The 13,471-nt window shown below is 39.2% G+C and overlaps 1 protein-coding gene across 4 annotated transcripts in view; it reads right to left on the bottom strand.

Moving 5' to 3' along the window:
- Positions 1–674: 674 nt before the first annotated feature.
- The window catches only part of CREB5 (cAMP responsive element binding protein 5), a 438,988-nt gene continuing 426,191 nt past the window's right edge, over positions 675–13,471 (bottom strand). Inside the window, exons 10-11 of one of the 4 annotated variants that reach the window (XM_027539411.1) lie at positions 8,095–8,203; positions 675–7,202 (exon numbers count right to left, since the gene is read on the bottom strand). In XM_027539411.1, the coding sequence (XP_027395212.1) occupies positions 7,039–7,202; positions 8,095–8,203 (273 nt within the window). In that variant the 3' untranslated portion in view covers positions 675–7,038. The remainder of the gene's footprint in view (positions 7,203–8,094; positions 8,204–13,471) is intronic. The other 3 variants (XM_027539412.1, XM_027539414.1, XM_027539413.1) reach the window with 3 other exon arrangements.

The following is a 13,471-nucleotide window of genomic DNA, read 5'->3' as shown; positions in this document are numbered from 1 at the left end:
AGAGGCTCCCTGTGGTTGCCAGTTAGAAGAGCACTGAGATAATCCAGATGAGAGACGTTGGTAGTCTGGACAGAACTGCAACAATAACATTGGTGATAAATGATGGTTGGATTCTGTCATGCTGATAGATCAGATGGAGTGTAAGAAAAAGAGGAGTGTGAATAAAAAAATAATAGAATAAAGGAAAGGAAGAAAGGCAGGAACAAGAGGAAGATTGGAGGTAGGGGCTGTATGTATGAGTGCATGTGTACAGGGGCTAACTAACACGTCGTTAGGGCTTCTCTGGAGGTCAAATAAAGAATGCCAGGACTTGAGTGCCACCATGTGAGTCTTGGTTTCTAGACATACCTGAAACACCAATTTACCCTGGCTGGATTTCTTGAGTGTTAAAATCTGCTGATACCGAAGTAAAGTTTAGTTGTGTGGTTAGGGTTAGGGTTAGGGTACCCACTGTAAATGTGTTAGACTAGTGGCCTCGATTGGGAAGTTGGATGGGGGAAGCAGTAGGAGAGCAGTGAAAATTTGGGAAGGAGAAAATCTTACCTGCTTCTCTCTCCAGATGATGGTCACCCTGGAGCCTAAGCCTTGGTTTCCAAGGCATGGATAAGATCTTGTAAGGATACATGTCATTATCCCCCAATGCAAATTTCACCATACAAAGGGTAGTACATATATTATTTGCATTTAAGTGCTTTATTATATTGGAATTGCAGTGATATTATTAACATTTGTACAAATGCACAAAATCTTGTCTCTTCTTGCTATAAAGAGATGTAAAAATCTGACCTAGTTGAACAGTCTTAATGAACTCATTGTCCATTGGTAACAATAAATGTCTTCACGATGCAACAAAAAGCTTAACATAAAATTAAACATATTAAATGCTGCTGCAAGTATTTACATGTATGTACCCCCAATTTTTTCTCCTTCCAATAAGGAAGGTGGTTGCTTTACAAATAGACAAACAAACACAAATGCTTTGCTGTTTACAATTCCAAACAACCCCACCCGCCCCAAGTGACAGCACCGTTTTTTGAGGACTTCCTTAGTTAACACTTAGGAAAATGCTAACTTTGTTTTCTTCTTTTAATTCTATTTTTGGATATATTCCAATTGTCCTAGAACACTGTATTCGAACTGATCCATTTTTTTTTCCTGGGGCTTTTCGGAAGATCCCAAATCCCATGTCCTCTGTAGGGAGAACATTTCAAGCTTATCTTTTCTCCAAGACAAACCTCAAAGGCAGAACTCCTCTCTCTATGAGGCAGGTGTGGATTTAGCAGAACGAAGAAGGAAAAAGGGTGAGTAGGTCTTCTGTTCTACTGGCTGGCTGGTGGGGAAGGGCCCTTTCTCTGAAACCCCCTCCACTTCAGCGTGGTTGATACCTTTCATCATGTCCTATAGCGTCTAAAGACTTGGTATTCTAAAGGAGCAAACTAGATTCTAATGAGCTTATTGTGCATATGATTTTAATGATGTATTTAAAGCTAATTTATTCAAGCTCTCCACATTCTCAGTCCTGAGGCTAAAATGATTCTGTTAAAAAAAAAGTCCTAGAAAGTTCTATAAAATGAAACTCAATGTAAGAAAATCTTCAATGGCTTCAGAAGAGCTTTCCAAATCCTGGCTTCTAATGAGCTAGATGTTGTAAGTTGGTCTAAATAGAACAGCTGATAATTATTGATCCCCCTGTGATGATAAACTTGGAAAGGTATCAGAGCGCCACTTAAGAGTATTAATCTTTTAACAAATGCTGGCGATTTGGCCTTACCCCCACCCTCTTCAATTTGTGGTTAAATAGCTTTTTTTTTAAAAAATAGACAATTTATAAGAAAAAAAATATATAAATGCTCTTTAAGCAATTTGGCTATAAGCATTACATCACTGAAAAACTCCACAAGAAATAGTAAAATATTTTGAATGGACATCCACTTCTTCAATTTCACAACATGATGAGCAAGGGTTTTTTTCTGTTTGTTTCTTTTCTTTGTTTTGGTATTGGATTTTACTTTTAAGTTTATTGCTTCAGTGTCTTCTTGTCCTTTCTTAGATTATAATTGTAAAAAAGAGGTGCTGTCCCTAATTATGGTACAAGGCAACACTGTATTTTTGAAACCAAGAATGAAATGGTTAGGGCCACAGTTTTTTCAGCAGCCCAAAGAGACGATGGTGAGGACCTCAGTCCAACATGCACAGTGACGCACAAAAGAATAAGTCTCCTGGCTCCTTCAGGACACTTTGGTTTGGAGGATGAGATAGAAAATTCTTAAGTATAGCATAGTTGCTGCTTCATGTCTGTTACATAACATTTGAAAAAATCATGCTATGAATAAAGGGATAAAGAGTATAAACTGGCTCTTTTCCTTGGCATTCTCGTAGCAGGCTTCACCTAGGCGGATGTGAGTAACGCGTCTTGGCTATGCTACTGGTGAATGCACACAAATGTACCTGGGGCACATATTCCATAAAATATTTTAAATGATGCAGTTCAGAGCCTTAGAGGAAGCTTGGGGGAGGTAGGGGGCTGGGAAGGAAAGAGTGAAGGCAAGTTTGAGGACAGGGAGGAGGTTCGAAAGAGAACGAGAGAAACTGACAAAGATTACAAACGCTAAAGTGCAATTTTAAAATATAAATTATTTTAAAAGCAGAAGAGAGATTCTAAGTCGCTACTGTTCGCATAGGCACATTTTTATTCCAATTTAAACATGTCGTTTCCTTTCCCTTCTCAGATACACTGCATAATGGAACTTGAATGGCTTAAAGCTACTGCACACGGTTTGCGAAGGGACAAGAAAAGCACCAACAAGGCTAAATAGTGCAAGGCATTCTAGGAAGTTGGAGTGCAGTGGGGAGAAGCAGAGATGAAGCTGTTTTTACACTTTAACAAGAGAGCTGTTCCAGTTATAGTTACAGATTCCCTTTAGCTGAACTCTGCTTCCTAAAGGAAAGAGCTTACTTTACAAGTGAAAAAAAAAAAAGAAATAGATGATTTAAAACTGTTCTGAACATAGATTAAAAAACAACTCACAGAACAATAAAAATCCTTGAAATTTCTATGCACAGAAATCTAAACAGACATTTCCACCAGATGATGGAGAACAGCCATTTGAAACCCTGAAAAAGGAAGATATACACATCGAGAGTAGTTAATTAAGAACTAATCCTTTAAAAACAAGTAGAGCCTACAGAAGAATATTGTTCAAATGGAATGTTTAAAAATAACATTTATTAATAAATATCTTATAAAATTCTAAATTAATAGATTCCTGTTCAAATTTTGCTTTGGTCCTTGAATTCCACTGTATACACACATACATACATATATATTTTCTTAGATGGTTTTTATTAACCAGAAAGAAGCACATTCTATCCTAACTGGATGGCTAGGTTTATAGTAGTTATAGATGCTTAAAACCCCCCAGCCAATGGCTGGTCTTTTCTCACAGCTGGTTGATTTTAATGACAAACTCAACTGACACACGATGATTTACTGAACTAACAGAGCACAACTACCTGAGCATTCACCGTGGATGCCCCTCCGTTCAGAACACGTGCTGCGCTCGATTTCATGAACCCGACAGGCTCCAAACAGCAACCGCTCCGAGTAAGTAACCCTTGTGATAAGGACGCAGGCAGTGACAGCATACAAATTGCTCATCCCCACAGGCCGCGTAAAGACTCCGACGGGTAAACACTGATGTGCGGAGACAGGAGAGGGCTGAGGGGAAGGGAAAAGGGAAAACATTCAACCTCACACCAGGCCTTAAAATGAGTGCATTCATCCACAGGGAGGATTTCCACTCTACTGTCCCCGTATATGTTGAAAAATGTCTTTAGGAGGAACAATTGAGATGGGAATAGCTCAGAGTAGGTGACAACCAACGCGGCAGGAACACTATCAGGCGTCCCTATCTTGGAAGCTAGTTCCCATCACAGGAGGCAGGGGAGGTGCTGTGGAAGTTTCCAGGCCAAGTTGGTAGTGTCTTCAAAGGCAGATTCTGCTGATAGCAACCCACCTGGGAACAAGGAGAGGCAGCGCATTGCTGCCAGCCCTCCCCTCCTAGCATGCGTGCGCTGAAGGTCACTGCAACCCATCTATGACAATATGAATGCTTGGCCTAGTAGCTGGGAGGGAGGGGAGAACAGGGCAGAATGTTTCCTCAGATTGGCAAAAATTGTGGGGCAAGAAGGATAGATGTTCAGGCAGACCAATGATTCTATGATGGTCTGATGAAAGCCAGGCTTTCAAGTGAAATATTTCATATTGATAAGCTGAGTGCTAGATTTGACCAGTGAGCCCTTCTGCTCAGGATTTCAAGAAGCGCTGATGACTCGCTGGCATTTTCCATTTAATCTATTTCCACACCACTAATGAACATACCTAAAGGCCCTGGTATAACAAGAAGACAGTGTATTCTAATTATACGTTGAGGCCCATTTGCTAACGTGTGTGTGGTTGGTTTGCCTACTTAGCATAAAAAACAGACATAATTGAGCTATACATAATGCACATCAGTCAAACTGTCAAGTTGCTGAATTAAGAAAACTCAGGCAAGTTCTTAACTGCAGAGGCTTTCGGTTTCACAACTAAATATTTCAATTAAGAGGTGGAACAGAAGTAAAGTAAACCATAATTTTAGTGACAGCCCACTCCTTGGACATTCTGATATCACCAGTGGATTTTTAAAAAATCCATTTCATTAAGTGCTATGCATGCAGGAAAGAAAGAAAATATTTTTCACTTAAAGCAAAACAAAAATAAAATAAAAATTAAAAAACCCAAACAAATATTTCAATGAGCTCTTTCTCCTTTTAAGGGGGACACCTAAATGGTCCTAGGAAGGAGTTTAGAAAAAAATTATTTTTGATTTCAAAATAGAGATAAGGCTATTAACTGCTTTTTGAGCTAAATCCTAAACTTCTTATGAAGCCAGTTTGGTTAAACCATTTAGCTATTCCTGCTGGGATTCAAAACAAAATAAAACAATCATGAATTCAGTATTTAAAATACTTAAAAATGATATGTTTGTCTAAAATATAATAGAAAATCCTTTTCTCGTTTGTTTTTTTCTTTTTTTCTCTTTTCTCTTTTTTTTTTGCTTTTGTTTTTGTTTTGATTTTTTTAGATCATATATCCAAGTTATGAGTTTTCCTGGAAACTCAAAACTTTCTTTTTGAAAGCACTGCATACATGAAAAGATTGTTGATAAATATTGATTTAAAAAGCAAGTTATTAGATAAAACTAAAACTAGTTATAAAAACCATGCTTCATGACCCTTATATTTTCTTTTTTCCTCCAAAATAGATTATTATACTACAGTAAGAGAAAAAAAATCACATCCTTCCCTATTCTGAACTCTTAAAAAAGCTACACATTTTGTAAAATACTGTTCTTTTAAATCCCATAATCTTCCCCTCTCTCTGTCTGTCTCTCTCTGTCTCTGTCTCCCTTTCTCTCTCTCTCTCTCTCTCTCACACACACACACACACACACACACACACACACACTCATGTTTGGAGGTCAAGCATTCACATAGAGATGAAACACCAGCCCTGCCTAGAGCACTAGAGGAAACATTAGCCCCCATTACTTGTGAGTTGTGATATGAAAACCTTCACCAAGTAAAATGGCTTGTTTCAAGGAGGCACAACTGTCTGCTTTTTATAATGGGAAAGTCCAGAAGAGTTGCTGAAAATGTAAACCAGAATTATGCAGAAGAGTGGAGTAGCCATATCCATGGGATCCTTTCAACAGCCAGAGTGCTTTAACTGTGGTGGAAGGGCTGAGAGCAGCTCTATGGAAACATGAGGTTTTCTTTCTCTCTTTGTTCCTCCAGTAGTTTGTCCACTTTCACCCACCAGAACAGCAAAGACGGTTCCATAGGCTTAAGAAAAAAAAATAATAAATCTTAGGCTATTAGCAGCTGATGACTGAACAATGTAATCCGTGTAGTGAATAGAGCCCTTCTGCATTATTATATAGTACATGGATTTTCGACATTATAGACAGGCCATATAAAACCAGTTGTAATTCGAGGGTGTGATGTTATAGCCTTGCATCGTAATTTGGACTTTCACAATTGAGGCTTATAAAGCTCCCTTCCCTAGTGTCTCCACAGCTGGCATTCAACAGTGCTTCACCTATGGCTAAGCCACCTTTTATTTGTTCTGATTATTAAAAACATTAAATCAGGCACATTAAACGTCTCCTGGTTACTCTTGTGTAAAAAGCAAGAGTTGAATGAACTCCAGCTGTGGGTCACATGCAAGGGAAGCCATGGCTAGGTCCACATTAGGGTTTTTTTTTCCTTTAAACATTATTTTCTTCTTTACATGCAATGCTAAAGGGAAAAAATAAAATAGAAGAAAGTAACAATAAAAAGGTAACAGGGAGCCCAGGTAAAGTGGAAATGGAAAGGAAAATTGGGTAGTCAAGGAAGTGGACCAAGAGGAGGAGGAGGAGTGGTGAGATCCTTGCTGATTTTATTTGGACATCAATGGAGCTTCCATTAATATTTTTTTAATAGTAAGAGAAACAGTTGTGGAAAAGGCTCTATGTTTACCTGGCATTCTGGTGACATCATAGCACAAACTCAACATGAGTTATGATGTCATCAGACTCCACCCCCCAGTCGCCTTGCAATCTGTTTACCGGACATCTATGCACGCCTCATTTTGGCTAAAAGCTGCAGTTTAACAAGATTCAACATTTCAGGCAAAGGGTTTGACTGATAAGAATGAAACCATGACTATGTACAGAAAGAGTTCAGTTTATAAACAAGTAACTGGTACCAGAAAATTGGAGAAAAGCACCAAAGCATTTCCCAAGCTGATAGATTATTAATTGCATAACTCCCTTTTTTCTTATATAACTAAGTATAAAAGACAACATTTCCATAATAACTATAAAAATGAAAGCCAGTCTTTGAAGGGCTGAGGAGTCTTCCAGGTCTGAGTTAATTCTAAAAATGCCCTTAAAAGAAAGGACGCAGGATATGCAACAGCTCTTCTTGAAGGCAAGGTGCGACCCACAGATTTTAGAGGATGGGGTTCAGGTCTGTTCTGTGAGTGGTGAGCTGGCTGAGGGTAGAGCTTCCTACCACCTCGCTGACTGCCGAGGAAGTGGTGATGGTGTTATGCTGGATGACCTGCTGCTGCGAGCATGCGGGGGTGGGACTTGCAGGAGGGCTACTCTCTGGACCTAGGAAAAAGCACACAAACACACCAATATAGCTCTTTCCTGGGGTGGGCTCGGAGACTACTCAAAAATGTTGCTAGGGGTTTGCTAGAAATAGAATGTGTGTCATGCATTTTCTCTGGGAGGTTAATTGCAAAACTTTCAACTGTCGGTCACAAAGCTATGCCTTCCCAGTCTACAGTTACCAACAAAGCCATGCCTTCTAGGTCAGCAACATGACTAGATGTGTTTGAGTCACGGCCTGTGAAGTCCCTATCTTGTCTTTTCAAAGATCCATACGTATATCAAATGTGGAAAAATACTCACATGTGGTGGGAGAATCTGTGCTGCTCAATCTAAAAAATTATTTGAAAAGAAAACGACCTTCAGCTGTAAATCCCCGCTCCTCCCACTGTTCCCTACTGAATTAGCATTGAACCTATTGATGTTCCAGGTTCCAATATTGGGATCTAGAAAAAGGGATCCACTTTACCTATTGGTAAACTGAGACAAGCTCACTCGCTTTTCAGCCCAGTGAATAACAGGCAGCGTATCCTGGGGCACTGGATATGATTCATCTGAAGCCTGTTTCCCAGCCCATAAAAAACTGCTAGCCCACTGGTAATTGGGCTCCTACTGGCTGCAAAATTGGAATTTGGTGGGATTTTTACAACATGAAATGCCAGGGAATGTCTAGCCATAAATGATCAAGAGGTGGTGGGCGTGGTGATGAACAAGTGTCGGAAAAGAAGGATTCCCCCTGGTGCAGTAGTCTGGCAGCTGCTCAAGAATTCTTGCACTTTATCCACCTAGGTGTGCAGTCTAGACTTTACTTTTGTTCTTTCAATAAATCCAATATGAAACTAGTGGCAAAAACCTGGGCACTTAAAAAAAAGCAAAAAAGTCAATGACTTACTGAGATATCCTTGTGATTCTTTCTGCATGGCTGTTATGGGGCAGTCTTTATGTGTTAACAACAGCTGCTTCAGCTGTGCCACCTCGTTCTTCAACATGGACACTTCGTTCTGGAAAGAGACAGATCAGCATCATGTTAAGAAGACCAGAGAAGACAAACCAAAGGCCCCATGCACTTTCAACACTGAACTGGTACACTTCTGTTACATCTGAATGACATTAATACCATTATTATACAACAAGATTCACCTGAAAATGTGTAGCTTGCCTTCAATTTGTCCCTCAGTCTTACCAGGGGCTTTCTGAAGAGACTAGGTTTTCAATCAAGAGCTGAATTCTATGAAAAGTTACTTGGGTGGGAACTCTCCATTCTACAATGACTGCGTGACTCTAGGCAGGTAACATAACCCAGCTAAGTTCCAACAACCTTGGATGGGGATGAAAATAGTAGAAAGTTCTTTGAGTTGTTGTGGGGATTAAATGAGGTAATAGAAGCAAATACGCACAGCAATGTCTAGCACATACTATGCATTCAGTACATTTAGCTCTCATGGCAATTATCTTCAGGCTACCTTACAGGCTAACACTGATCATGAGTAGAAGGTGAAGGTGAGACACTGAGAAGAATTGTGTGGCGGGATGGTTCACTTCAAACTTAAATGCCCTCAGAATAAGCTGATTCCCTCAAAGAAGTTCTTAATAGGCTACAATTCAACAGAGCACGTCCCTATGCCTGATGCCACTTAGGAGAAGGCACGGAAGGGTATGCTGCAAATGCTGGTCCTCTACTAGTGGAATCGGGTTAGTCCAGGCAGGCAAAGGACAACAGAGTTTAGCACCGTGATGGAATAAATTTGATTGGTTCATTGATTAGTTTGGCTAATTTCAGTCTATATAAACTCATTTCCCCCTCAATATCAGGGTATTGTGGATTGTGTGTGCATCTTAAAAATTGACTTAGGTAAGTATCTCACATCTCCACTTTATGTAGTAATTTTAAAAGACAGGTTCAAGGTTCATAGTTTGTGGAATAATGTATGTGGCACCATTGTCTACAAGCACAGTTGTCTACTACTATGTGGATTTTTCCATAGATACAGTGCGACATGATTAGCAGTTGACTGAGTCTGAGGATGCAGAACCATGGATACAGAAGGCTGACTATGGGACTTGAGCATAAGTGGATTATGGTATCTGAGGCTAGCCAATACCCAGGGACAACTGTATAAATGTAGAATAGACTCTTCCAAGGTGCTTCCACTTGATAAAAGTAAACTGTAAATGTTGCACTAGCTCACATAAGCCGTTTTATAGTTGTGATAAATAATACCTTCTCTTTGACCAGTGTTCTTTGTGGCTGCCAGGCATTACATGCCACATGAAAGAGACTTTAAAAAAGCATGCACACAGAAAAAGGTGTTTTAACATTGCTGTCATTAAGTTGTATCTACACTTTCAATATGAACTTGGCTTTTCAGGCATGTATTTATCACCTAGGAGAGTAAGTTTGGAATTCTAGAAGTTAATTAAAATTTTTTTTGGAAACTTGTTTCAAAGAATACTTCCTATTTCCAAATTCATTTGCAAAATACATTATAAGCAATCAAATGTTGAGTAGCATAAATAAAAAATAATAAAAATCTCTTCTACAAAGGCTTTTCTCTTTCTTCTCTGAACTAAACAAAATACAAATGTCTATCAGATGAAAGGGTGGAGGGAAGAATCAACTAGGAGACTGGGATAAACATAAATACACTACTATATACAAAATAACTAATAAGGACCTACTTTATAGCACAGGGAAGTCTACTCAGTATTCTGTAAAAACCTGCATGGGAAGAGAATCTAAAAAAGAATGGATATATGTATATGTATAATAGAGTCACTGCTGTACACCTGACACTAACACAACATTATAAAGTAACTATAATAAAAATTTTAAAAGAATGCCTATCTGATAAATTAGCATTCATGATGAATACGTCACTTAATTTCACAGGAAAATTGCTCTTAAATTTGAGAACGTTCAGGAAGGTGAGCTGCGCTTCCACCTCCAAATAAGTATGATTGATAATGGGCCCCGTCAAAGCTGAAAGTGACCCTTGTCACTTTGGGGGTCAACAGGACAACTTTATTTATAGGACAATTTATTTCAGCCTTAAACATGATTTTTTTCCCTCTGATTTTATGCTCATGTAAATTCAGACAGTCCTCCTTGCTTTTCCCAGGTCTCCTTCTGCTTAAAATAGCCTGTGTAAAAGAAAGGTACTTTTAGACCATCAAGTATAAGGCAGCCCCTGGTTAAAAACAGACACAAACTGAACAAAAAAACGAGAAAAAGAAAACTAAGATGTATGAATGTGTATATGCTGCTGCTGCTGCTGCTAAATTGCTTCAGTCGTGTCCGACTCTGTGCGACCCCATAGACGGCAGCCCACCAGGCTCCCCCGTCCCTGGGATTCTCCAGGCAAGAACACTGGGGTGGGTTGCCATTTCCTTCTCCAATGCATGAAAGGGAAAAGTGAAAGTGAAGTCGCTCAGTCGTGTCTAACTCTTAGCGACCCCATGGACTGCAGCCTACCAGGCTCCTCCGTCCATGGGATTTTCCAGGCAAGAGTACTGGAGTGGGGTGCCATTGCCTTCTCCATGAATGTGTATATATTTGGCCTCAAAGTGAAATGTGATGATTTTAGTGGCATTTTTGTCTATGGATAGCAAAGCACTTTATTAATAAAACAATATGTTGTAAGTATAGAACCTGAAGCCCTGGGGGTAGTGAGAGTCTGTAAAAATATAGGAACCTGGAGATGACTAACCATTATTTAAAATCACCGTGATGATTGACCATTTAAAGATATATGTGAATATGGACATATTTCTTAAAGTAATATATAATCATTTAGCTATGTTATAATTGGAAAATGAATGTTAATTAATATTCTCCATAGACAGAACTATTAGCCTCTGTCTCATTTATATCATGCACACATAAATATGATGCTGATAAGGACTAAATAAAAGTCTAATGGCCATAAAAACAACAGAAATTCACGGGGAAACTTCCAGTAGAAAAAGGAACTCTCAAATGAGGGTTGAGAATAACAAGGTTTGGCTTCCCCAGTTGCTATACCAACCTAGTGTAAAACAAGGTGGCTGGACTAGTTTTCTAGTTACTTTCTGTAAGATAGTTTTTTATTCTTATTTCCCAGACTTGGGATTGAAACTGTGTCCCCTGCAGTGGGAGCATGAAGTCTTAACCACTGATCTCTAGGGAAGTCCCAGTTTTTTATTCTATGTTTCTGTGTCACTTTCTATTGAGAATGCTAATTACCTAATAATCTAATGAAGGTCTCCATCTGGATTTTTAATTCACTAATTAACTGCTTTTGGTATTCTCAAATGGGCTCAGATATCAAGTCTTACGTTTCCTAAGGGAGCCAGTTCTAGCATCCCCTTTACTTCCACATCTTATCAGGGCAGATTCCAAAGGAATATTTATGGTTTCACTTTTGTGGAAAATTTCAAGCCCATATCTCACATGTACATTGTGAGAGTCTATTAGAGCCTTCCTCAGATTCCATAAGGGAGCCTCTGAGTTAAGAAAGGTTGAGAATCACTGCCCTAGAGGAAGCAGAGTTCACTATGCACAAGCATCATCCATCCATATTGATAGGTACTGACAGATATCAATCTATGCTGATAGACCAATGATGTAGGAAATACACAAACACTAGACACATTGTAAACAAAAATTCTTTTCAAGGTAACATTACTAGAAGTCACCTTGAATACATTTTGGAAGAGAACAATCAGACAGCAAATGTTTCAAAATGCATGAAAGAAATCAAAAGTGGCCTGCAGTTCTGCTAGGGAAATTAAGAAAAAAACACACACAGGACTTCTGCAGGCATTTTCTTATTCTGAATTACCTTGCTTTATGAACTGAGGCAAATCACCAATTTTTTTACTCCCCTGTGTAGGTTATAACTATAGGTCTTCATACATAAGCACTTTGCAAGAGCAAAGTATTAGTAATGAGGGGCTTCCCAGGTGGTTCAAAGATAAAGAATCTGCCTGCAATGCAGGAGACCTGGGTTTGATCCCTGGGTTGGGAAGAACCCCTGGAGAAGGGAATGACTACCCACTTTAGTATTCTTGCCTGGAGAATTCCATGGACAGAGGAGCCTGGTGGGCTATAGTCCATGGGGTCGCAGAGTCAGACATGACTGACAGACTAACACTTTCTTTTTTAACTATTGATTCTCCTGCTGAAATCAGCCTTTAATTTTTTTTGCCTTTTTTCTAAACCAGTTTGGGTTTGCTACTTAAAAGGTTAGCTATTTAAATAGGGACTGTGAGAGTATAGATGTGGTTAGATTAATCTGTTCTTAAATCCATAAAGTTGCCTTGGGATGAAGTAGCACCCCTATAGAGACATTCAACACTATAGTAACGTACTTGAAACAAGGACTCCAAGAAGTCCCTAAGAACTACATTTTCAGTTTTTGGCTTTGGGGATGTCATTTTGTTAATATGATAAACTCAGAATGCTTTTTGATGCAAGCAGTAGTCCATGCCAAAAACATAATTATCAAAATGATCCCTACAACATAGTCCCCCTGCCCATTGGTTTTTTTTTTCCGTATAGATTAACTGAGGCCAGGTTTTGTTCATTCTAAAACAAAGGACTTTCGATTTGTACAGCAACAGTTCCCATCTGGCCTTTTCTTGTGCCAAGTCCCAAACCTGGGCTTGTGTGTCGAAAATTTCAGCAGCGACTTAGGCCATGTGTCTTTGCACTGAAAAAGAAAAGCAATTATTTCCATGGGTGACCAGATGATTTCCATATCATCTACTGAACACAAGCAATCCACTGAGTACCACATTAGCCGATGGTGAAGTTAGAACTGATCTTAGCTACTCTCTCAGTGAAAAGAATGTGGATTCTTTCATAGTTTAAGAACTTTCTAGAATGAAAGATCACAGAGCAGTGGGTTAGGTCAAGAGAAGCCTTGCTTGGGTCTTCATCCTACTACTTGCTTGTTGTGTGACTTTTGGGAAGACTCCTCATGTCCTCCGAGCCTCAGTTTCTTCCTAAATAAAATGTAAAATTGGTGGTTTTTAATATTCCCCTCAACTCCTATACTTGCATTGACCTCTTGGGCAGAGATTTGTTGTGAGATGAGGAAATGAATTTTGGGAGTTGATTTTGTTTGCTCAGCTCTGATTTTTCCAATCTGAAGCTCTGCAGCCTAACCAGAAGGTTCTATGCTGGAAAACAACTCAAAGGTGGCAGCTGGCCATCCAGACCTTGGATATTCCTTTTGGCGAGAGTTTGTTTGTTTAGCACCTTCCATTTCTGTTTACTTAAAATTTGA

The sequence above is a fragment of the Bos indicus x Bos taurus genome, chromosome 4 (genome assembly GCF_003369695.1).
Source record: "Bos indicus x Bos taurus breed Angus x Brahman F1 hybrid chromosome 4, Bos_hybrid_MaternalHap_v2.0, whole genome shotgun sequence".
Taxonomy (NCBI): Eukaryota; Metazoa; Chordata; class Mammalia; order Artiodactyla; family Bovidae; genus Bos; species Bos indicus x Bos taurus.
This window is presented reverse-complemented; position numbering and strand designations above follow the sequence as displayed.